The sequence below is a fragment of the Etheostoma spectabile genome, chromosome 3 (genome assembly GCF_008692095.1).
Source record: "Etheostoma spectabile isolate EspeVRDwgs_2016 chromosome 3, UIUC_Espe_1.0, whole genome shotgun sequence".
NCBI classification, from domain to species: Eukaryota; Metazoa; Chordata; class Actinopteri; order Perciformes; family Percidae; genus Etheostoma; species Etheostoma spectabile.
Window position 1 is genome coordinate 2,194,929 of NC_045735.1, and position 27,295 is coordinate 2,222,223.

Consider the following 27,295-nt stretch of genomic DNA (forward strand, 5'->3'; position numbering starts at 1 on the left):
CTGTAGGGATGTGATAGGATTTCTATCTTTGTTGTCGGTCTGGCTCAGGTTAAACTCTTTGTGAAACACCATGGAACTTTCTTTCATCATCCAGTTTGCCAGTCAGTTATAACGGAAAAAGAACATAAATAAACTACTTTAACGAAGGCTTTCTTTAAAGCTTTATCACGTGGTATCAGATCGGTGCATAAACTCCAGTACCAAAAAAATACCAAAACCATACCGATACTGGTATCAGTAGGGGAATATCTCTACACCATTCCATTGAATTATGACACTTACATCTGTATTGACACACATTCTGACTACATAAATCCTGCAGGGTGCGTTAGCACAACAGCAGTGTTGGTGTATGGCACATATTAGGGGTAGAGCCACACATCCAGCACCACAGCGGCTCAGCTGCAACAATATTCATGTTTTGATTTATTAGATAGGGGAAAAGCAACTAAGTTATCAAGTTAGCTCTGCCTCTCACAGTCACACACTCACAAACAGCTCACCAACCAAGGCACCCAGAAACTCATACTCACACGCATAAAACAGACCATTTACTGACAACGTCAATAATTCATAGTTAGACAAACGTGCACACAAAATGACCCTGAAGTTCTTAAATAATAAAAGCTTTAAATAACTAACAAAGGCCTTTTTGGCTCTTTGTGCAAGTAATCAAGGTATTTAATAGGATCCGATGTGGCTCTTTCCTTTTGGATCAACCAAAAATTAGAAAGGATACATAACTTGAAGAAGATTCAGCTTTCAGTTTGAATATCAGGTTGTTTGTTCAGCCTGTTCCCTTGATGTATACATTGGTGGAGTGCCAAAGAGACGAGCGAGGAAGATGGAAGGAAGAGATGCAAATTCTCTTTCCTTTGTGTGTCTGGGGCTCTTGAGGTAATAACAATGTTTCCCCATTAAATTGTCATTTAATTCTACTTGCTTCCTTTCAGCTGGGAAAACTGTAATACTATAGTTCTGAGACAAGGGCAGTGCATAATGTTACTTCTTGGTATATTTATGAGATTGTGGATGATGTGTACTGTTTGTGGTAGAAAATATAATGCACTATAATGCACAGAGTTACTGGTGGTCAGTGCTACTGGCTCATTTGCTTTTAGAAAACTCATTATGAGATGAATGCAAATGAGTGCAAAATAATGCAAAAGGCTTTGCTATTAAGAGCTTACTCCAGACACACATCAAAGCTCAGTACAGAAACATAATGTAAAAAAAGGAACACCAACAAAGACATGAAGAAAAAGAAATGTGTTGCAGAGATGCAGACAATTATTGCACCGTTAAAAATGACAGTGATGATAATTAAGACATTAACTGAGAGAGGAAACAGAAAACACAAGCAGATATAAAGTACATGCTGCTGAACCCTACCTTGACCTCAATGAAGTCTGGCTGGCCCAAAGCAATGAGCTCTGAGTAGGACTGCATCTCCTCCACATTCCAGGCCTTTACCAGCGTCAGTCTATACACCGTCCTCTGTCTCTGCAGTGAAGAAAAGGGTTGAAAAGTGAGGGCATAAATGTGGTATAGTTGTGGCAATAGTATGATGCATATTTAATGTATTAGACCCATTTGTTTTTACAATATATGTCATATAGATAATTTTTATCCAAAGCGACTTAAAATTGCTATATATCAGATCAACTATGGGTTAAGTGTCTTGCTCAGGGACACATTGGTTGATGTACCGTAGTGGGAATAAAACCAGAATCTCCCACACCAAAGACATGTGCCATATCCACTGCGCCATCACCACCCCCCCTTTTTTCTGCCATAATCCCCTTCTTAAACGACCACATTCAACAAAGACATTTACATTATTGATTGATCAAATTGTTTACATATCATGAAGACAAAAACACGCAGGCAAGTAGTGTTCAACAGCTTGGCATTGCTCGACAGATTCTGAGCCAACAACATGTTTTATAGAAAATTCAAACTTCTAGTTTAATTAAAAAAAAATGCTCATCATTGCAACTTCAATTCACACAGTTTCTTGGGCACTGTTATAAACCAGAATTAGATTGTAGGTGTTTTAGTGAGTGCTGCCATGAGCTAGGTGTTTGCTGGAGCAACGAAAAAAACTTAACACACTTGCTTGAAGCTCATACTGTGCATACATGTTGTTTATTCAAATCAGGGAAAACAGGCATGCATTGCTATCCTCTGGCATACGTCAGTATAAGATCACTAGCTGCCTCAGACAACTTCGCTCACTATCGCAGTTGTGCTGGTAACATATTTTTTATTCAAACCCACATTTCTGGAGTTATCCTCTTTTAAATAAATTACCATGACAGTTTGTTGTCACCAACATCTGTCCTCCACAGGCAACACAGCAGCTCACAGATGTCCTGTCAACCAGCCACTTTCTGTCTGAATAATACAGTAACAGAGCGGTTAAGGGAAGTGTTGCATGTTTACTAATGCTCCAACAACAGCTGAGTTGCAACAGAACTGGGAATTTGAGTAATTATTCCAATGCTTATATATTCCAGTACTCCAGCTACACCAGCTGTTAAAATGTCCCAAACCTCCCAATATTGGAACTCCGTAGCATTGTCAGTGAGTGAACAGGGAGGGAGTCGTCTATTGAACAAAATAAATAAAGAATAACCAGCACTATCAAATAAGGATGTGGAAGCAAGCTATATGTGAGCAGAACCAACCAAATGTCAGCGCAACAATTAGCGGGTGCATTACGGGTCAGAAGTGTGTTTTTTAATAGTTAAAAGAATTGCATTTGACCTTTAGGATTTTAATTATTCTGAGGCTGATGAGAGGCTATTCAAATTATTCCATGCTTGCTTCCACAATAAGTCCATACTGACAGAACACAAGGCTATATTTTCTACATTAACTTTTAATAATTGGAAGGATTAGACATTTTAAATGTATGGCTACTTAATGTTGTACAATGTTTTATTAAGAAAAGAATAAACATGAATATAACTTTGAAAAAATTATAGACTGGACAAGATAACCTAATGTGGACATCACTCTTTTTTTGGCTCAGTTAACTATCCCTGGATCAATAAAGTACTGACAAAAGCCCAGCTCACAGGTTAATGGTGTAGGCTACTGTTGTTTCTGTATTGCAGGAGAAAGAGGATTATCGAGAATATGATGGAGAGGAAGGCAGACAAGGAAAGACGGGGGGATGAAAAAAGGGGACTGGTGAGGACAGATGACATGAGAAAAGTATACCACACAGATACGTGTAAGTAAATGACAATGGGAGAAGAGAGAGGACATTTCTACACCCTCTCCCTCTCTCACTGGAAGGTTATCTATAACACTAGGTCCATTCAGCCCAGTAGGGAAGGTAATAATTGGCCAGTGGAAGCAGGGAGGTGAGGTATTTTAAGGGGCCTCTATTCCAAATCCAACACTTGAGGCACTCTATCAATCCCCTAGGGTACTGTCAGGGAGGCCAAGTGGAGGAGAACAGAGAGGGATAAGCAGTTAGAGATAGAGCCCACCATGAAACGCTGACTTAAGAATATGGAGCCAAGACAGGGGAAGATGCGAACAAAAAGAGAGTTTATTTTTGGAAAAAAAGGAAGTTGCATGTGTAAACGCACAAGTTCACATACAACTATCTGGAGGAAATATATATTATAATCATAATAATCATGCTAATAATGCTAAATAGCCATATATGCTTGTATGCACAAAAGTCTGGTTTGGGGTTGTGTTTTAAAATGGCATTTCAAAACCTTTGTTCATGAAACTATTGACTCACAGGGTCTTATATATTTATAACATAAGATTTAGATATTTAAAGCACATCCAGTGCACTCCATATAATTTCATCAATGATTGAATTTGCCAAGGGTCAACTCATGTCCAATCATATGACCGTACCTTTAAAATTATAATGACTGCTTCATATTTATCTCCATTCAGATATACCACGCAATTCACTACAACTGTGCACTGCAGTTTAAATACATCAACAGGAAGAGCTCACATTATGCTGGCTGCCACAATAAGCTACTTTCCCACTGAAGGATCAAATGACTATTCAAATGATTCCTCTTCAAACACATCACACTAAAAAGATACATAATGTTTAAAAATAATGTTATATTAATAATAATAATAATAATAATTGGTATTTTCATGCCAGAAATTGAGACCAGAGAAAAGAAGATTCATAAATATGTATATATACTATGACAGAGATCTGGGGACGTGATTGTTGATGCTCACATTTTCACAATACAGAGTTGTAACATTTGGCGTGATGCTCAGTGTCTAACATGTGCAATGAGAATGCTGGCCGGAAAATCTTGATATCATTAGCCAGCGGACAAAAGTGTCAGTCGGTGGTCCAGCGGGACTTGAGTTTGTGACTTGTGTCACTTAGAGGGTGGAAAATCGTAATATGTTATAATTACATATCCATAATCACCTGTCCAGCATCCTACATTAGAGGTGTGATGTTGACAGGTTGGTTGGTTGAATGTTCCATGACTATGATACTGTATGCGCACACACGCACGCACACATCATTATTATCATTATTTTTATTATTATTGTTGTTGTTGACAGGTTGGTTGGTTGAATGTTCCATGACACTGATATCGTACGCGCACACACGCACGCACACATTATTATTATTATTATTATTATTATTATCTTTATACGGTCTTTTTTCTCTCTATACTGTATTTTGCTGGAAACTGCTGCTGGGAATTTCGATTTCCTTGCGGGAGTCATCCCAAAAAGATTAATTAAGAGAAGTCTAAGTCTGAACAATACTTTTTTTGTTACCAATTTTATAAAATCCATTTAACAAAAACAAATTACATGACACATCACGGCACAAATCTTTTTCTTTATTTTTCAGCTCCCTGTCCCATGTTCACTGTGTGTAATGTAGAGTTTTTCCTCCGTGTCTCTACTAAGTGTAACGTAAGACAGACACTTGCCAGCATTTTCAAATATTGCTAGAAGCATTGGTAGAAAAGATGTACTTATCCCAGACGTCACAAATTTAAGACATTTATTTCAAAACAAGGTTGGTGCCCCATGAACTTTTGGCATCTATGAGAGCATATACAATCGCTTAGTCATGTCGTAGCTGGTCTACCATTGACAGTTACGGTTTTATGGCTTATACTCCAATTGTCAATGGAGAAATTGTATTGTATTCTTACTTCTGGAACTGGCTGCGGGCGGGACTGTTGAGGTCTATTCGATCTGTGCCTAAAACGTACTGAATTCGGTATCCGGCCCTAGTGGTCAGATAAAGAACTTGCCAAACACTCTAAAAGGGGTCTGCATTTTTTTAAACATTTAAAAATGTCACTATGTATCATACCATAATTAAAGTCTAAATTGAGGCGGCTATATGAGTCTGTATTCTAACAGCTTAGGGTCTATAAAATGTTGTAATGACTACATAAGGGGATACTGTAATAAATTTAAAAATGACCACAGACAGAAATTGAACATCTTAACTTTATAATGGCAGAAGGCTACTGATTTATTCAATTCTAAGATGTCCCCGTTATTTTCCTCACCCCTGCAGTTATGTCACATTGATATCTACTCGTTGGCATGGGGTGAAAATGGTGCTCTAGATTTAATCAGTCAATGATCGATTGCCAGGGATTTGCCTTGAGCCGCACAGTCACCAACACCTCAAGCTGAGTGGTAAGGAATTTGTCCATAGTTTAATAAAGCATTGAACAAAAAGAAGCCAGCCCATTATAGATAGGTATAAAACAGGGCCCCTTTGAGAAACTTCACAGCCCACATCTTTCTCAAGGTTGATTTGCCGATGCAAACCTGTTGATAACACATTTATTTATAGATCATAAATTATTAATGTGAAGACAGAGCTAGCAAACCAAACTACTACTAGGAAACCAAACTAACTCAGTGGGCAGTTTTACCTTCTCTCCCAGGGCCCTGAGGCTGTCCAGGAAGCGTGGCCAGAAGTCCTTGAAAAGTGGTCGGTCAATCCTCTTCAGACTGTCTTTGGTGCTGGCGTCCACACTAACATACAACTGGGTAACTGGCACCAGGCTCCTGGAAATTATAGAAAATATGGAGGAGAAATTCAGGATAAAATTGATTCAGTTTTGAGAGAATGAGTCTCCTTGGAAAGGTAGCACAAAGCCTATATGTAGAGAGCATTTGAAAAACAGAACTAAAAAGGAAAACAAATAATTTTATATAAAATTCAAAATTCAAGAAGTTAGTCACCCTCAGTGTCATCAAACCTTTACATACCCTCAAAACACACGGGTGTATTTCAGCTCTGAAGCACACAATTGTACTCCTTTATTGTGAGACAGAATAGCAAACATTTGGATCTGTCACTCAGCTTCACTCAGTATTTTCTTTTTCCATCTTGATTCAATAATATCCATGCAACAACATGAAACACTATGTAGTTGTGCAAAGAGCAAAGAATGTATTGCATAGACAGATGATGGCAATATAAGAGTTCAGAGGAGGAGGAAGCTGTGGAAAGTAGTGCTTCTAATCAATATTAAATAAGGAAAGACATTAGCTTATGGCACAATCTGTAAGAGCATGCAAGAGGATGCACCAGACTAGTAAACAGAACCAGAAAAGTGTAAAAGATTCCCATGACTAAAACAAGAAGGGCACTAACCTACAATTTGTCTTTAGATGGGAAATAACAAATAGTTGCTGTGCAAGTGAGACTATGGTGTAAAGATCCCAAAACAACCAATTAGCCAAGTGAGCAAGGAGAGAGAAAGTCTGGAAATTTAGATATTTCTACTTCTGGTAAATCTTCATATAAGAAACAGTTGGCAGACAGGAACAAAACAGCGGATTACTGCTGTCCTCGCCATCGAACTGCTCGATGCAAGTTAGCTGACATGTAAACTATGTCAGCAGCGTATGTCTTGATGACAATCTGCAAGGCTTCTGGACAGAGTGGCTTCTCGAGATCTTTTAGGTCAAAGTGTCATGTAGAGTGACAGAAACCAATGTAAACCTCTGGACATGTAAGCTTATTGTTTAAGTCAAGCGACAAAACAGCCTAGGGGTTTTTGTGCTTTCGCAAATAAGCTGCTTGACTCTGACTGGCTAACAGCTAGCCAATGAGAGTCTGGCTATCAGCATCCTTTACCCAGCGCAACGTTTATTTTTAAAGTTAGTATACTACCCAATCCCTTTGAGTTTAATAAGAGCTTTTGTGGAATCAGCAGAAAGTGGTCATTAGAGGGAATGCATGTTTCAGCACTCAAGCACATTCATTTATTTAATTATATACATTTATTTCATCCATTAAACAAACAAATAATCAAACAACTTAATGCAAACACCAGAAAAGAAGAAGCAGAAAAGAAGATTAATCGTATATCTTCTGCCTCTTTTCCACAAAACATACATAAAAAAAATAATGCATTGGTCGCGGTGTAAAAAGGGTCAGTTCATCCAAATGACAGAAATGACATTCCACCCATCCTTTCTAGCACCTGGTCATGCAGACAGACTCAGTTTAAGCTGCAGAGGTTTTCACATGTTTGCCTCTGAAATTTCTCCTAATACAATAGAAGTTCATGATATTTTGTTTGGGCTGCTCAAAGCACTAAAGATTACCTTTTTATATTTTTCGGACACTTTGACCCAAACAAACAACTTCATTCAACACTATTGTGTTGTACCCTCCTTGTTAAAGGACACACAGCACTTATGATTGTGGTGACTGAACCTTTGATCCTTCCTGACAGGGAAAACAATCTAACTGCTGCGACATTACCTACTTTCAAATTCATCCCTGAACACTTCAAAGAAAAGAGCCTGCGTAGGCAGTGGGTAAAAATATACTACAGAAATGATAATGAGCCACCCACACACACAAACAAGTTGTGGGAGTCTGTACCTGATTTCCTGCGGGAATTGTGCATTGGTGACCAGGAAGCTGGAGATGCGATGAGAGTGGAGGAGGCGGATGAAGGTGTTGATTTCGGGGTACATGATTGGCTCACCCACCAGGGAGAGGGCACAGTGCTTGACTGCCAAGCCCTCCTCATAGCGCTCGGGCTTCACTCCAGGGACACCTGGAGGGAGAGAGGTCAGCACACACACAGGTCACTCCATCTTTGACTTAATCTAAGTCTCCCAACAATGAAATGAGGGGTCCTCACATCAATACAGCTGTCAGAATCAAAACAGCACTAAAACGGTAAATCACAGCATCTGGTGAGGCTTTGAAGTGAGATCAAACTGGGTAATAATTACATACCGTACATCCAAATAGGCACAAAAGATATGTGTGGTGCTCATGCTATTATTAGTTCCTGAGTATTAGGGATGCATTTCATAAAGTGGTATTACTTAATAAACAAAGAAAACAATTTACTTAGAATAGTTGAATATACTGTACAACAAAGAACACAGTACAAACCTCAGCTATAGCAGACTGAAGTCATGAAAGGGCGTTTGTATGACACGACAAGTCGTATGCCATTACTGGCGTGTTATCAAGACACGTACTTGCTTTTTAGCGTGTGTATTGATGCCGTTTGGCCTCCATTGACTAACATTATCTCACGATTGCGTGTGAATTTACGCCATAGCGAGTAGTACGAAAGGGTGAAAATCCAGTTGGTCAGGGTGGTGGATGGGTAAAACACAGAACTTTCACCGGACTTTCACCCAGGAAACCGGGGATTGTGACGTTTCCTATACTCGTATTATCTGCCTTTCACATTTGGATCATGACCATAAGCCACCAAATTTACAAACAAAAATTATATAAATAACTACATAGGACAACCAAAATTAGATTAATGAACATAATCAGCCAAGAAAAAAAAGATGAGAGACGATGTGAGTCTTTCTTTGACTATGTATATTTAAAAACCTATGATTTGATTAAGTCTGCTTTTTAGATTTAGAGGGGGGTCGGGAGGTAGGGGGGTATGAAGTAAAGTAACAGCTGAACAGATCATATAGGCCTGCTTTCTGCTGACAGTATCATGTATTAAAGGCTGAATGGTGTGCCAAGAATTTGATGTAGACAGGGAATAAACAAATAAAAAGAGTAAAGGGAAATTGTTTCAGACACTGCCATGGGGATTTAATGTGATATCGCTGTAGATGGAGCAGATGTGATTTGATTTAAAAGTGAATGCTTTGAATAATTAAATACTTAACTTCGGAGTGTTGCCTTAATATGCTCTATACATTATTTATAAGTGTTTGCAACATTTTGTACGGTCGAACCACAAAGCAGCTGTTACTGTGCTACTATTCAAGGACAAATACAATCTCGCAAAACAGCTACAAAGACAAACTCTTTTCATATTAACCAGCTGAGAGGATGATGCATGTGTGTTGAGTGTGTGGAACCTTATCGAATGTATATATTTTATGGTGTTAGAAATGTGAAGTTCTATTCCACATTCTCATTAAATTCCCTCCCTTGATGACCTTTGGGGGAGATCTCTCTTTCTGAAGTGGATCACTCAGGTAAAGATTTTGGTTACTGAATTAGAAGCCGCAGACATATGGAGCTAGATTTGTTTCTTTGTTACATGTGAGAAAATAAATGCTCTGAGAGAAGAAGAAAAAAATGTCTGAGAGAAAAAGTTATCACACAGATAGAAAAAAAAACATTTGAGATAAAAAATGTTCATACCAAAAACAAAAAAAATCTCTCTCAAAATACTTTTTTAAACTCTCAAATATAGATTTTTTGTTATCAGTGTGAAAAAAAAAAAAAAAAAAAAATCTCTCAAAACGTAAAATCTCACTCAAAATCCTTTCTATGACAGTGACAATGGTCACCGACAGATAACTGGCAGGCAGCCCACTTCTGAATAAATGCCTTTTATTTACTAAACCCTTTTTAACAGTTAAACTGAAACACTGGCAGTGAGCTCACTTTGTAACACACGTTGTAATGCTCACCTAGCTGCTAGGGTGGCACGCCCTCATTCTCTGCTTCTGACTGGCTTGTGTTGCTCATACTGAGCATGTGCAACTCCCAACAAAGATGGAACAGAAGTGAGAAGTCTCACTCAGTGGCTAAAACACAAGCTCAACACACAGGTTGAAAAGAAGAGCTGGAACAGTGTGCAGTACAACAAAAATATGACGTTTTGAAAATTAAAATGTGTAAAGTTATGAACAATTATGAACCTGAAAATTAGCATCATATGACCACTTTAATTGATAAATTATAAATTGAAAAACATTCAAAAATCTTAATCTATCACAACAATAGAGCAGTGAAGAGCTTGTTTAAAACCTTTAAATCCATCTTTAATACAAACAATTTTCCAATCATGTTTTCTTTAATAAATGTTGGTTTATTGTCTCACCAACATGTTTTGACAACATTTCTTAAAACCTGTCAAAGTAAATCTGTTTAGGGAATACTCGCAGGATGATCACTAAATTCAGTTTGAACTGAGCTTTGGGCATCCAACTCGTGGTCCTAAGCCAATGCTGGCAGCAGCCAGGGAAAATCAGTCCCAAGTGCCAACAGTATTGGTACATGCAGCAGAAATGGAGCCCAGGTAAGTAGAGAACCCTAAAGGAGCTGCTGATTACATGAAACTGACAAACTGGTTCTGTTCTGCAGCCCAGAGTTCACCGTCCTAAATTAGTAGCAGTAACTGTTTTGCTTTTTTGGGAAACGCTCTTGCAGGCAGGCGGTTACTGCGCGGCAGTGTGAAACCAGCTTAAGTGCGGTTACAGCTCAATGTTGATAGGTTTTGAGAAAACAAAGACAGGCAAGTTGTGACAACAACACAATGGAGGTGCCAGGTGGGGAAATTAAATTGTGTGTGGGGGTTGAGAGGTGACTGATGAGGTAGTATAGCACAATGTGATTAAAGGGAAGACAGAACGTTTGGCATTTTGATATTCACTCTGCTTCACTACACATTGGGCTACAAAAGGTCATGAGCCGTAAATTGAAGATGCAAAGTGTGCCTGACGAAGACCATGTGCTGTGTGAACATGACGAAGATGATGTGTCTTGTAAGCTATTGTGTCTGTGTTTATTTCTACAACAAATGATCTGCACTCAACAGTGCATCGAATGGATAGATAGACAAATAGCCAGACAGACAGCTAGAGAAACTAGAGTAAAACCAAAAGGTGGAGCGGGCACAAACCCGTTTGCATGTGTGACCTGCTAATGGACGAACCTCTGAACTGTCGAATCATGCTCTCGTGCTTCTCCAAGGCCTCCTGCAGGATCTTCTCAGCAGGGTCCATCTTCCAGCGCCACTCTGTGCCCACAGGGTTGGTGTGGTGTCTGTTAGTTGAGCACATAGATAAACAGATAAGGAATAACAGCAGACATACTGTACCCACTCAGTTAGTAATGTTACTATACCCTCTGTTTAGGGCTGTGACAAGACGCTCGCAAGATGAGAGGAGACACAAGATTAGCTTCACGAGAACAAGACAAGATTTTAACACTATTTTAAAAAGCTATAATTAAGAAATATGACTGAAAAGAGAGAGAGAGGCCTTACCCTCCAACGTTCTCACGCTGGGTTTTGCCGGTAGCTTTGTATGATTGCAACTACCTCTCTGCAAAAGTGAATGTAAATGTAAATGTACTGTATTTATATAGCGCTTTTCTAGTCTTAACTCAGAGTCAACTTTGGCGAACGGGCGGTGGATCTTCTATGGTAATTTGGAGGTCAAAGCCAGCCTTATCTTCAAAGCCAGATGTATTATAAGACCCACCAGGTCAGACTCTGTCAACTGGGGGCTGCTCTGCACTTGACAATTTTTACCTCGTCACATTAAGTCTCGTCAGATTTTACTTCTGTTCACTGCCTGCTGGAACACTAAGTATCAACTGACAGCCAGTATTGCTCCAATGCATTGCTCTGATTTAGATTGATTTATGGCCATTAGACTGGGGTCATTTGACACGATTAATACTTAAACACTTTAATTACATTCAGAAGAGCATCCTTCAAACAAAGGGAAAAAATATCAAGACCAAAGAAGTTTATTCTCAAACATAAGGTGAATTTGAGGGCTGCGACTTGTCTCCCCCTATTAGACATAAAAATCATACTGTAAAAAAAAAAAAAAAAGCACCTTCTATGGGTGATAATAACACATACTGACTGTCCAAGTGTGATGTCTAGGTGCAACAACAAATCCTGGAGGCATCCCAAATTCCAGTCTGTCGCATGCATATGCACACACTCGCCCACACATACTGGCCTTGCACATCACATTTAATTCCACCTGTTGCTACAAAGAGGTGGATGGCGGGGGCAGCTGCAACAATACATCTGTGCCCTGAAATTGCTTACTGGTACTTCCTGTCATCACGCATAGCTGCCTTAAGGGAGACTGGCATATATGTGGTGACAGGGAAGCAGTTACCGCGGCCCATTCTGACAGCGACCTTTCAGTGCTCGACACAGTGGCCTTTCTTTAAAATGAAACTTCAGGGGAGTAAAAAGCCCAATCTCTCGCCAGTGTCATTATGAATCAGTGTCCACCTTTAGGCCTCGCAGTTATGCTGGCCATTCGTCTTCTGCGAGGAAATCATTAACTGGTTTGCCACAGAGATATCATCGCTCAATGTGTAAGTGATCATGACTAACGAGATAAACAATTTAGGTAACCAAGACAAGGCGAAAACTAAGCATGCAAATACCAAATATAATTGTTGTTGTTTGCACCATAGACATGTGTTGCACTCTTAAAAAACATGCTATTTAACAACCTAAAGTTTAATGTGACAGCAGTAGACTTTAAAAAATATAATCCTTTTTTTTTTTAAAGTGTTCAACAAATCAGTAAAGGAATATATGATACCAAAATATTAGGGGTACACCTACGCTGACCCAAAACTATATTTGCAGCAATGAACAATTTAAGGGACGGTTAGCCACTGGTTGGCCCCCCGAGGGCCAGCAACTTTGATAAATCACAGTTTAAGCAAGCCTGTTTACCTATTGCTTAACATTGGCTAACTTTGTAACAAAAGGCAAATTAAATGTCTTGAATTTCCCAAGATTGTCCCTCATACCTGAGTTGAAACCAAAAATAGCCAACAACAAACTTTATGTACTTTATTTTAAGCACCTGGGCCGGTTTTCCAAAAACATTTTAGACTGGTCTGTTTTGCTCTTAGATTAGTCTGCGTGCGTGGCCTGGTTCGCTCAGCTGGTAGAGCAGGCGCACATATATAGAGGGTTTACTCCTCGACGCGGGTTCGACTCCGACCTGCGCCCCTTTGCTGCATGTCATTCCCCCTCTCTCTCCCCTTTCATGTCTTCATCTGTCCTGTGAAAATAAAGCCCTAAAATGTAATCTTAAAAAAAAAAAGGTAAGTCTGTGTACTGAAAGTTTTTCTTTGTATTGTTGCACTCTTTGAAATGTAAAACTTTTTTGTAATTTGTTGAGCTTTTCAAGAAGGCAAACATTTTCTGATTGAGTGGATCGAGCTGAGTGATATGAGGCCGTGGCTCAGCCGCCTTTTTGTTCTTAGTTTAACCAGAATTCATAGCAAATTAGTCAAGAACAAGATCGCTTAGTGCAACAGATCAATTTAAACTTCAGACTTGGGCTGGGCAATATTATATCGGTATAGCGATATGAGACTAGATATGGTCTTAGATTTTGGATATTGTAATATTATACAAGTGTTGTCTTTCCTGGTTTAACAAACTGCCTTACAGTAAAATTGTCATTTTGTGAACTTACCAGACTGTTCTAGCTGTTCTATTACAGCATTTGCCTTTACCACGTAGTTATTAAATCCATGTTACTGATAATTATATATCAAAACTATTTTGTGAAAGCACCAAATATCAACCCTACAATAATCGACATCAAGGTATTTGGTCAAACTTATTGCGATATTTGATTTTCTCTGTATCGCCCATCCCTACTTCAGACTACTGGCTTGATCCAAGCCATATTCAAAGTCTATCTCTGTGAAACTGGCCTCTGCACTTTGCAATGGCTTTAATATTTGGGTACATACCTCCAGCAGAAGACACACTTGTTAGCACAGGCGAGGCTGGGGGTAGTCTCCATGCACCGGTGGGACTCAATACCATAGAAAGTGTGCTTGTAACATCCTCCTCTCCCTCGCAACATGGACTAACCAACAGAAACAACACCTTTAGTGTGATTCTTGCAATTTGTTAGTCAAAAAGTAAAATGCGTTAAAAAGAAGGGTACATCCTGTTACCTTGGTCCATCGACAAAGCTTCACTCCTGAGTGACTTCCAATTAGTTTGTACCCTGCACAGAAAAGAGAAAGAACATTTTGTTTGACCCAAACCACATGGACCAGATTCAAAAGAACATCTGAAATAAAGCGCATAGCGTCAACTCAGGGCACGTCAGCAGTAGGAAGGAAGGGTAGTTTCGATAAATTCTCTTTCAGCACAAAAAGGAGGATAAAGTTCTTTACATTCACTTTCTTTACAAGTCTGCCTCTCTATCCTCTTATATTACCACGGCCTAATACCACTGGCTACGCTTGAGTGAGTCCTTGCAGGCTTTTTACACATCCTCCTCTGATGTCTGTCAAAGAGAAAAGCTTCATCTGTATCACTTAATCTGCTGAGAAAAACCAGAACATGATATTGGGATTGCCTCCAGGGGAATCAAGAAGGGGTCACTTTTAAAGTCCCAACGTTTAAAGATACTTTCTGCAAAAGCAAAACCGTTTGATGTTGAATTCATATGGAACCCTATGCATTTTGCCATTGTTTTTTTTGTTGTTGCTGAAATCTCTCATTACAACAAAGCAGGACATTTGTGTCAGGGTGTGGATGAGCTCTCACAGTTTGCAAAGATGTCAGGTTTGATGCTAGATGAGTTGGACAAAATTGGTATTCATAAAGGCTATTTAGAGTGTATTTGTAGAAATTATGAAAATACTAATTTTTGATTTGCCACCTGAGTGAAACAGCTTGCCATTGATCACAGATGTTATTTTGATAAGCAGAAAAAACACTTACGTTGAATGCACAAACACAGTTTTATATACATGTATTAATTATTATTTTGAACACATGCTGTACAGTTTCCTCTCTGAGGCATGCTGACCAGGATCAAATTTATTTTCTACGTGAAGCACGTCCTCTTCTAACCTGGCTCTTAGCAAACCAGATACATAAAAATGACATAATTGCAGGCAAAAAGACTGTGGAAAGCACGGTAAGGAACTTGGCCAAGCAGTTTATTTAACCAATTAAAACATTTGTTAGAGAAATTGATTTCCAATGCCTCCATGTCCTTCAATGTGTCAGTGGAGAGGATTAAGCTAAAGTGAGGGGGGTGGATGGAGAGAAGAAAAGAAAGGTCTTTCTATTTTCTCTTTATTATCTCTGAGAAATAGCATAAGTTAAAAAAGAACAATATGTGTGACGAATAATTGTGCCTTAAACAGCTTCACATGGATGCTTCATAACAGCAAAGAATCTAATGCATGTATGGTTGTTCACCTGTGCAATGCCTGGTTGGCAAAGAAATACTAATTTTAAATGTACAGTACTAAAATATATATACAAAACACCTTCACATCTTAAATTCTTCTTAATAAGACATTACTCTGGTTGAAAAAAAGAGAAATTTATAAACTAAAATAAACAGATTAAAAATGGAATAAAAGTCTGTTACTCATCTGTTTCTGTGATAATATCAATGACCATCTGCTTTTCAACTACCTCTTCAAAGAGGACTTCAATTTGCCACTTACAGGTGGTCTGCTACTACAAATAGCTGTTGAATAGAAATAAATTCCAATAAGCCTTCAATCTGTATAGTACAAAATACAATACAGATTAACTCTCTAGTGGGCCAACTGTGGACTTTACCCTCCTGTTGTCCTCGGGTCAAATTTGACCCGTTTTTAAAAGTTTCTACATCAGAAATTTGGGATTCATGTGAAAATTCTAGTCTTCTGAGCCACCGCAAACCATTATCTTAAATGTGCAGCACTTTGATAAAACTTTCTTGGACATTACACAAGGGTTTTACTAGATGTGTGACTTCTGCATCCATGTCATGCCAGAATGAGGCTTTACAGGAAATTAAGCTTTCCAAGACCCAATATAATTAAAATAATGCCAAAACTTTCATCCTTCATTCTTTTATTGCAAATAAAACAAATAGTCTGGCGGGACTGACTGTTGCCAACACAACACTATAAAACATTTGGCTAAAAGCAGTGAAGTCTTGCTCACAGAGTTCTATTTATAGAGTGTTGTGTAATCCAACAGTGGGGACTTACTGGCTGAAAATGACTTGCTTGTGCTGTACTAGTGAATGGATTAAATGGAGACGATTGTTTCAGACAGAACTAGTATGTCAACAACCAGACCCAGGCTTTCTGAAAGGCACCCACCTACACATAGGGCATATGGATACACTTCATGTAGATTATTTACCCGAAAAACAAGATGCAATATGATAAATACGGAGCCAATGTTAAGCATTAGGACAGAGCATTCAGATTTGACTTCAATCAATCAGAACCTTTCACATAGGCAGCACTACTCTTAAAATATTTCTACTAGATAATTACACATATTCATTATCTGATTTGAATTAAACATCCTTTTTTTATACTGGGTGGAAAGTGCTATTGCCTGTACATACACAGGGTTATCTTGTGTGCATGTTTAATTAAAGAGATTTCAGTGAGTTAATTATGAATTATTATTAACAACCTTACTTTTTTGAAATTAAACATATAGTATTATATCCAATAAGACTGACTTCAGCACGTAGTCTGGATGTTGAATTTATGAGCACTACCATGTTAAGACCAGCTCAGAGTAGTTTTATTGAGGTTTTGGTGCGGGAGGAGAGAAAATTGAGACTCGGACTGCACCGTGAGGACAGGAGGACGCAGAGACATTATTGGACTGCGATGTATCATTAAGTGTCATTAGACAACACACATTTCCCAGCTACACACTTCTCCTCATGTAGCACCACTAACTAGCTTTAACCACCTTCTCTATCAGGATGTCAGAAAAAAAAGGCTGGAACACAAGATGCAATATTCACAGCTGATTTAACTTCATCATACTCCAACCAGAAGTTCCAATGTGTTACTTCTTTCTGTGTCGTATGCCAAAGTAATAAGCATTTGAGGCCAGTAAACAGAATACTTGATGAATTACAGAACACACTGTTAAGTACCTGAGGTAAATTGTGTTTGAGAAGGGACAACCTCTGCTAGTGCCTTTGATCAGGGGGGAATGCTTTTCAGGAAAATAAAATCTATGATTCACTTCTACCCTGGCCATTTCTGTGTGTTTGCTAGATTTACTGCTGAAATTAAAAATAATGACATGCCTCATAACTTTTGTATTAAAGTCAATTACAACTTTGCTGCCCCTGTGGAAAGAGAAAGGTTAAGAATATGCTGACAAGCAGCTGGTGTGTAATGGGATTTTATTGCAAAGCAGTGCAGCTAGATAATATGAATATATTATCAACAATCACCAGTGACACCAGCAGATGTTCTTTTGGAACTTGCTGCACAGTTTTACAAACAAGTCGAATGAAATGATATTCCACAAATCACCGTTATAGACAATATTGATGTTCTCTTCATCATGTTTCTAATGTGTTGTAGTTTGTGTTAGTTTTCTAACCTTTGACTTTTACTGAATATAAATCTCCATTTTACTCACCTTGTTTTGTCAGTGCCCCTCTAAGGGCAGGGGTGATCATCTCTCTTCTTTCCCCGTCATCTTCAATCATCTTCACGCCGTTCAACTTGGATAGCTTCACCATCTGGCCGTCTCCTCCACCCTCCTCCTTGCTCTGTGGCAGGAATAAAACTCAAGAATCACTTAATGTTTATAACCATAAAAAGAACCATGAAAAGAAAAAAAAAGAAAAAAAAATCAGGCTCTACTCAGGTTTGCTGTGTTGTAACGGCAGTCTGTCACAACTATACAATCTATACTACTATATAACTATAATGTCGCAAATGTAATGCTAAGAAGAGGAAAAAAGAACAAAGAATTCAGCTGTACATGCAACATACGTATATTATACAACTGATTGTCTTGGGAGAGAGATCATCACTCTCTAAGGTTTCTTCAAATTTTTCCCTGTCAAAGAGTTTGTCTGCGGGTTTTTTTCCTGATCTTAACCCTTGTGTTGTCTCCCCGTCAAAAGTGAAAATCAACACTTTTGTTGACATTTTTTATCGATGTTTTTAATTTTTTCTTACATTTTTGTCCCTTTTTTCAATGTTTCTTTTTTTGACGTTTTCAACACTAGATAACACTAACAAACGATGTTTGTTGATGGATAACCGCAGACAGGAATATATAAACTTTTACTCAATACTATTTCAAAAACACTTCAATTTGTTTTTCAAATGCTAAAAAATTGAATAAGACGCCCCAAAATTAATGAAAGTAGAGATTTGTACTTGCCAAAGAGCATTGTGTTGAATCAATCATGTTATTTTGGGTAATTAAAAAGAACATTGATATAGGAAAACGGGTCAATTTGACCCAAGGACAACATGAGGGTTAAGTGACGCTTAAAAAAGGACAGAGGGTGTTGTATGCTGTACATATTGTAAAACCCCCTGAAGCAAATTTGTAATATGTGATATTGGGCTATTTAAATTAATTAAAAATGACTCGACTGTCATCATCCTGTGTAAGAAAGTTGTCCATTAATCACACCTGTCACTGGAATACACTTGAAAGTCCTACTAAATGGTAATGCTGATTAAACTGCTGCAGGATGCAAGATAAATTTCTAAAATGTTATACAAGTTCAAGGGAACCAAGTTAAAAACAAGAACTTTCAAAAGATTTCCTCCAAAGCGTTGATGTTGGACAGGACTGAAGATCGAGGGTTGGGATTCTGCAGTCCTTGTATGACTGTGTGTCACATAACCATTTACCATTGCATGATCATTAGAAATAAAAGGGACATCATCATGTCCGCACAGTACGGGGTCATCTTTGATTTAGGCCCTTCAGGGGCACAGTGAAATGCAACAAAAGGTTCATAGCATAACAAGAAAAGTGTTGGTCTTTAAAACACAACGCCTGATTTGATGCCAAAGCTGCGGCAGCCTTTTTGTTTGGAAGATTAACAACTTCCTTCAGGCTAGGATAACATTACTGCAGTTTACATCATTTGTATGTAAATGTAAATATCTTAGAGATATGCTGCTTACAGATACAACAAAAGATTGATTAGATCCTGCTAGAAAAGTTGCCCCAGTGCATGGGAACAGGTATTAGTTTTTTAGAAAGGCATGATGGACGAGTTGCCTTTGCGATTAACAATGTTAGATGACAGCTTCACCCAATTACTGGGCTGCTACCACTGCTACGGCATGTCTATGGGGATCTATATGTCAGCTTCTCAGCACAGCAGCGCTCATAAGGGACTGATACTATGTCAGCAAACACTGACAAATGTTTGTATGTGTGTATTTCTGAAGTGAGGCTTCAATTCACCTGTTCCTGTGCAGCTCGCTGTAGGGCGCTAACCGTAGCTCACTGGCCCATGTGCTTCAGCCAAGACAGTCTGAATACCAATTGATTTAAAGTCATGCAAACATTAGCCATATTCACTGGAAAACCATGTGTTCTCTTAATTTCAATCTTTTCCAAATAATTCCCCATTGGAGTCAGTGATCTCCAGAGAATATTGAGCTTTTGCTACTTAGAAAGTGTCGTTTCTATACAGTCATGTTTGTGTCCACCTGAGAAATGTCTAAAATGTATTCTCCTTTTTGCTGTTTTAGTCTTTACCAACTCCTAAGAGAAATCTGCTAACTGCTCCACTATGTTTACCAGCTAGTCTCTAACTGTGTTGGTTTGCTGTTTGGTGCTGAGCAGGTAGTGTACAGGGGGTTATAACAGCGTTTCTTTGAAAAAAGGTTAACAGCTGCTTCTGAAAACGACATCATAAGAACAGTTAGGGTGAACCAGAACCGTAAAGTTGTGGGCCGGATGGCTGAAAAATGAGCTTAAACTCACTATAAAGCTCAGTAAAGCCGAGCTGCAGATACAGGGATATCATTGGGTCAATGATTTGTACAAAAACAATATCTGGATTACAGCGGTAAAGATGAATTAATTAACTAATTAAACAGAAAACGTATCTTCAACTATGTGAACGGTTTATCAATTGTTATCAATATTTTTCAAGAAAACATTTTCTAGTTTCAGCTTCACAATTGAAGATTTGCTACTTTTCTCTGTTTTATATAGGCCTAATTGGATAATTAATAATAACGATATCATTTAACATCCATCTCTGACATTTTCCACTACTTTGTTATACTTTATAGAACAGACAGGGGATGCTGTGAATAAATAAGCCATCGTGCTATGTCACAATCGTCCCACATCTCATGCTTAGGTGGAAAAGGATCTGGTGTTGTGCTGAATTTTGACATTTTGACATTAATCTCTCAGCAAATTATGTGGGGTTGCTGCTTTACATTGGGTGGTTTAAAAAGGATGCTATCAGCCATTCTCTATCCCTGTTATCAAGCAGTCAATAAGGGATGGCATCAGCCACCTAGAGGTTCAATCATCAGAAAGCTGTGGCCCAAATAGCAAGTGCAAGTCCGTAAAATATCTAAACTGGAAATTTTGTAGCCTTCAATTTAAACCCCAACATGGGATTTATTACTCTCAGCCAGCACAAATGGTCACCTTCTCTTACTGCATCCCTGAAATGCAAGATTCTGACCACATTTGCAACATGTAGCCAACAGTGCAACAATCTGTCCCTGTGGTGTCTGCGTGCAGCCCTGACGATTCATCTGGCCTTAGTCTCTGGTTCCCACTGCTCGGCATTCGCCCTCGCTCGAGAGCTTGCAGACATCGAGTCATGCCCGGGCCTGTCTGGACTAACAGAACTGGGACATCTCACAGCACCGTGTTCAGCTCTGGAACCATGACACAACGTGGGGCTGATGCAGACAGACAGAGCAGCGATAACACACAGAGCAAGCAGGTGATAACAGGGACAAAAATAAAGGTAATTGTGAGAGAGAGAGAGAGCACAAAAGAGGGGGGGCCAAGTAGAAATAGAGAAAGAAGACTTGGGAACAAAAGAAATTATATAAAACCTCAAAAAACAAGATCGTAATTAGCTTAACACGCCGGCTGTTACCAACAGATTACCAGCTGTTACCTCAGATACCCTTGCCCAAGTTATTATATTTATTATCAATCAATCAATTGAAATTATGTAAAATACATAGTCATAGATTCTGGGTTTTCCCAATGAGATATAGGAAATAGATTTTTTTGTTTGGTGAAGAAAAAAAGAAAAAAAAATCTTTTGAAGTGAATTATGACATCACACACAATTATAATGTATTTATCTGGTCACTTAATGTAGCAGATATGTTATTGGTATGGAACCTGACTGACAACCTGCTTTAATTGACACATATTTGTCATGTAAAAGACAATCGTGTTGTCAGCAGACTCCAATCGTTTTGAACTATGTCAACACTATCTTGAGGAAACACAACAGCCATTTTTAGTGAAAGCCATTCATCTCTGTAATCTCCTATTAAAAAGGTAAAAAAACGAAACAAAAAAACATCCAAAACCCAGCACAGAAAACTGTGTGGCTGCTCGAGTTAATGATCCGTTCACACTAGCACCTATCTGACAACAGTCCCACGGCATGAAATGGACCACGCAGGCCGAAACCGAAAGGAGGACAAAGCTTAGATGCCCATGCAACAAACTTTAGTGCAAAATCAATTAGAGAAACAATGGAAATGAAGCCTAGGGGCACTTGCCAGAATACTAAGACTGCCAAAGACTGAAATAGACTAAAGATTGGGCAATATGAACTCTGTGCTCTGGCAGTCAACCACAGCGTGCCTGGTAATCTATCCTAGTGTACACTTGAAAGAAAAGAAAAAAAAACAGTTGTGGGAAATAGGTCTCACCATTCAGTTTTAGCAGTAAACCAGTCATCTTCATTTCTGCGTGGTTACAAACACCACGGACATCAATACAGACAAATCCATCTGTGCCGCATTTAGCTCTGCAGCCATCTGCTTGTTATGGACTGGCCTCAACTAACAGGCATGATGGCAAAAAACATTTAGTAATGGAGAAGAAACTTACTTATCCAAGAAAGAGATGACTCGTGAAGAAAGTAGACAGCTAGATAACTTAACTAGAGGCATATGTTAGTTTGAATGGTAGCCTATGAAATGCATTAGTGAGGGAAAACAGCCGTAATCTCTAGATAGCCTGATTCAAAACCGGACTGACTTTTGTAAAGTGTGAGAATTTTGTATCCTCAGCGTGGGATGTAAATGTTTAATAATTCACTGACATTTCAACAAATAATGCTAAACACCTTGGATGCCATTTTGGACTAAATTTTAAGAGAATATATTTAATAATCTGTTCAGTTGACATCCATAAAACCAGAATCAAGACTAACCACTGGACTAAAGGAACACATTAGTGCCAGTTAATGGAAATGTGATGTTTGCTGCAAGCTCATAATTTGAGTTTTACTTGCCACGTAGGAAAACATATGCAGTGACCTTGCCGTATTGGCCAGTAGGGTCCGGGTTTTTTGATGGTTTTCAGTGGTTCAGTGGTTCAGTGGTTCCTTACCATAGGCTCTAATGGAGAAGAAATGTGAGCTAACGTCCATAATATTAGGACTTTGGATTAGATTTTTTGACAGTTTTCAGTGATTATGAAGAGCAATACGAGAGAGAAATTTGGTAATCATTGATGACTGTTTAGGTACATTAAACCACGTTAAGCTTTATCCTCGCTTTAGGCACCAATGAAGAAGAAAACGTTAATGTGAGATAACTTCTATAATCGATGGATTTCAGTTTAGTTTTTTTTGACAGGCTTAAGTGTTCATGACAAGAGATGGCCATGAGAAATATGGTGATGATTGATCGTTGTTTAGGTACATTAAACTACGCCCCCCCCCCCCCCAAAGTTTAGCTTCAGTTTGGTTATGAAAAGGCAATAAAAGGTAATAAAATCTGCTGATGAGCACAGAGAAATCATGCAAGTAAGTGTGGTATTAAAGTGGTTCACTCAGAGTTTTGAGTTGAGAGAGCCTCTGCCATCACCTAGTGGTCGAACACAGCCAACGTGAGCTCCCACCTGCAGTTATACATGGTTGATCTCCAGCTCCTTTTGTAATACTGCAACACTGAGAGACTTTATAACCGGAGACTAAAGCTTTCAAAATCCCACAACATATTCATCTTGGTAATCATCTTTAAAAATAGTTAATAAACATCTGGCCCTCAGCTGGCTCTATATTGTAAATCAGCTAACCAACGTCCTTTTCACACTTAATTTGCAGCTTGGCTAAGTACTTGTTTCTTCTTGGCAATATCAAATGTTTAATCCTCAAACTAATTACATCTTGCACTGCCTGCCCCGTGTGACCGAATTATGCAAAAACAACACTAACATGCTATGTTATGTCATCCTGACATTCAAGTGTGATGATGCAAGTCATAACTTTTTATTTTAATTACAAGAGGACTTCCCCACGATGATCTAGCAGTCAAAAAGCACACTGGATAGCTACATTTCTTCTTATTTCATTCCCCTCACTCTCACAGCTTCGGTTTTCCCCTCAGTCCTTTCACTACATGTAAAGGAGACCGATTCCGAGTGCCTATTCCTTCATATTTTTTTATTGCTTTTCTTGAGTCACTCGTTCCTCACAAGTCTGTGAAGTGGGCGTCCTCGCTCTTACGCAAGCCTCCGCTTCTCGCCTGCCGGGGTCTGGTGTCTATCAATCCATCTGCCATTTCTACTTCAATGACACTGATTTTCTCAACACACTTACTGTAGATTGGACTGAGGTGTTGGAAGCTTAATGCCACAATGGTGCTCGCTAAAAGACCTTAACATGGAAACACTGATAATGAACCTGCAGGTTGATGACTGGAGAATCCAGTTATAAATGTTCAACAACAATGTAAGTGTAATATTGTGAAGCAGGCTAAGCACAGTAAATTTAACTCACATTGAAAAGTACAGTATACACTGTTTTTCTGTGGTGTTGCCTGAACGGTGGTGGTTTTCTGAAGCTAGGGAAAGGGGGTTTGAAGTAAGTTATTCTAAGTTCCTTTTGTTCAAGATAAAATAATGCAGTATTTATTAATCCTGCTAAGGGAAATTACAATCTTTTCACTCTGTTGTTATTACACACAGGCCTGAATTACACACATGCTCAGTACCTATACATTCATTAATGGAGAAACGTCAGAGTGAGGGTGGTGCCCATAGGAATTGTCACTTTTTTACTAAATTAATGCTTCTTTATTTACTTGTATAGTTTGAACAGATTCATATGCTCCCTGGAAATCCATAATGATTACTAGATAGGCTACTTATTTAGAAAATGATCACAGACTAGGAGGCAGTTCACTGAGGAGTGATGATTAAAATCAATGATTACAGAAACTGTAGTATGCAGTGTTCTGATTGGTGGAAAACGCTTGAAGGAAGACGCAAAAACACTTGTGTTGTAGTTTGTAGATGGTCCCTAAGCTCTCTAACTGCCGTCTCAACACCAGAACTAAACAGCTTTCATGCATTTCTGTCACATCTACTGCAGTCAGATTCACTGTGTTCACTCGGAAGGAATCACTGCACATGGGTAGGCACTTTTAATGACATTTTGAACATGTTTAGAGGCGAAAAGCACATTTAAAACTTGACCGGAATTCTCTTTTAATAAAGAATGGACTGATACACATTTGTCTGGCCAACTTTCAGTAACGCTTAACCTGTATGCCTTATTTGCAACAAAACGCGGACAGCCATTTGTGGATCGCTGCTGTAGAGGAACAGCTGTAGACATATGCAGTGTACTGAAAAGAAGTATATATTCACGAAAGATGGATAGATTAAGTCTTTGGGGTTTGTTTGTTTTTTGTTATGGCTTTCTTAATGTATGCATGGTTGCATGTAAGTGTATGGTTTGCGTTTGGAAATGTGTACAAGTATAAATGGATGTGTGCATATACTGTAGATAAATGTGTAGTTTTATGATATGCAATCATGTAAAGCTATATTTCTGTTTCTGTGGATGTAAAGTCTGCTTCTGTTCAGCTGTTAACTGTGAGCATGCATAATGCTAATAAACTCAACTAAAAGTGGTGTCAGTGTGGTGGTGGACAGAGTCTGACCTTTGCTTTCTTGGCACTGCTCATGATCTTGCCCAGATCCTCCATGTCAACCACTGAACCGGAGTGTTTCTCATCTTGCAGGCTAGAGTCCTCCTCATCACTGCTGGACTCTATAAGATCCTCCTGAAACATGAAGGAAGAGAGGGCAGAGAGCACAAAATATGGTTAGTAAAAGACCGTTTCTAACTCTCATCCTTCATACCAAAATATGCAAGCACTACGGAATGGGGTCCCTGGGGACCACAATAATAAAATACTCGAAGAAACAAAGCAAAACCTTAACTTATTTCTTTTCAAAGCATTATCAGTAATAAAATTAATTTCATCTGGCAAAAAAAAAGGATCATGGTTATTTTACAAACTTTAATTTAATTTAAAGTTAATCTGCATATTGTGTAAAATGAAAATAGACAGCACATGAGGAAATCTGTGTCTGTCTCCTTCAGAGTGCCCCAGTCCTCCTGATAGTGTGGGATTCTTTAAATTAGGACCCATGGCAAACGTTTGATCTCTCCGTTCTATTTTATCTAATAAAAACAGCAAACGCTGAATTGAGTGCTTCTGACTGAAGGACCCCAATACATTTTTCAAAAGCATTTAAACAAACAGAAAACAGTTGTCATTAAAAACATACTGATTGACAGAGTCGTGAAAATATAATAATGCACCTGTGAGATACAAGAAAAAGTCCAAGGTCTGGGGATACCAATGAGGTTTAAACAAAAACAAAGTCAAAGACATGAGGAGACAGATGATCAAGTCCAAACCATAAATCATTCCAACACAGAGAGACGCACATATGTTTCAACCTATAACCAATTAAAAAAGTATTCATGATTAAGCGAGGGAGCCCATATGGAACCCATTTATTGTACGTCGTTATCTCCTCTTGGACCGCCTGAATAAAGAGGACCACATGCACGCTTACAGAGGATTTATCTGTGTTCCCAGTGTCAAAGCTTCTGTCCACATGTGCAGCGGCAGAAAAAAAATGAATGAGCAATACAGTGGGTGGATAAATCATAATGATGCCCCCCCCCGCCACAGTTCTCAGCTACCTCTGCTACTACTCCTGTTCCGGTTGAATGTCACCTCCGTTGAGTGCGATGAGTGTTGCAGACAGATGGGAAGAGGTCTCAGCTAGAGTTGGCTCTGAGATGCCTGCTACCATGACAACTGGTCATCTATGTATGATGTAGGGCTGCAGCTATCGATTGTTTTAGTAAACGAGTATTCTACCGATTGTTCCATTGATAAATCAAGTAAACAGAAAAGAAATACTTTTGTTTTATTGAAGAACAATAATATAAAATAGTTCAATTTTCGGTAAAAGCAACATTTGTATTGCCTACATTGCTTAATATGTCATCTCTCAAAAAATCTAAACATTAAGTGCATTTAAGTGCCATATTACATTGTTTCTGGATTGCAATAACAACCTCAAACTAAAGCACATATTACACATACATAAACATTACCTTTTGTGCAACCTAACTATTAGAACTACAGGTTTCAACCTGAGACTGAATATGAAATCATATTATTGAATACACTGTAAATAGGCATATATGCTAATATTAGTTATACTCCTCAACCTATTTGATTACAATGTCACACAGCTCTGTTACACTTATGTTAGTATGCTCTTTAGATCAAACTGTGGTCACCACTACGTTTTCCTGTCTTTGGTTTTGAGAGTTGTTGTGTTTGGCGTAGTTTCATCGTCCATACAACTCAAGTTAGACTTGATGTTTTCTGTTGAGAAGCTGAAGCATGGACGTTGTGCCATTTTTGGGGTAAGCTAGTTAGATATTTGCAGTAGACACACTGTACAGAGTTTTTGTTTTAATTAGGTTTGAACTGATTCCAAACATTTTCTTCAGCCTGTATCTTCCCTTAGCCCCTTACGCACTTTCTTAATTTTGTAATCAGTCCTCATAATGAATGCATTAAGAGAACGGTCTTTACAGCATGTGTCACTCCCCGATGTAAGTCGAGTGCAGATGTGAGTCGCGCACGCTCAGATTCAAACGGTTTACGGCATAATGTCATACTAAAATTTGTGAAATCCATGAAATAATAAACTTCTAACTACAAACAATAACA

The 27,295-nt window shown here is 38.6% G+C and overlaps 1 protein-coding gene across 2 annotated transcripts in view; it reads right to left on the reverse strand.

Annotated features, from left to right (window-relative positions):
• Nucleotides 1-27,295, reverse strand: part of tyw1 (tRNA-yW synthesizing protein 1 homolog (S. cerevisiae)) — a 68,872-nt gene that overhangs the window by 35,884 nt on the left and 5,693 nt on the right. For both annotated transcript variants that reach the window (XM_032512054.1, XM_032512053.1), the window contains exons 7-14: nt 25,190-25,312; nt 17,673-17,805; nt 14,207-14,259; nt 13,997-14,115; nt 11,178-11,287; nt 7,898-8,075; nt 5,928-6,063; nt 1,393-1,503 (exon numbers count right to left, since the gene is read on the reverse strand). In XM_032512054.1, coding sequence (XP_032367945.1) covers nt 1,393-1,503; nt 5,928-6,063; nt 7,898-8,075; nt 11,178-11,287; nt 13,997-14,115; nt 14,207-14,259; nt 17,673-17,805; nt 25,190-25,312 — 963 coding nt within the window. The remainder of the gene's footprint in view (nt 1-1,392; nt 1,504-5,927; nt 6,064-7,897; nt 8,076-11,177; nt 11,288-13,996; nt 14,116-14,206; nt 14,260-17,672; nt 17,806-25,189; nt 25,313-27,295) is intronic.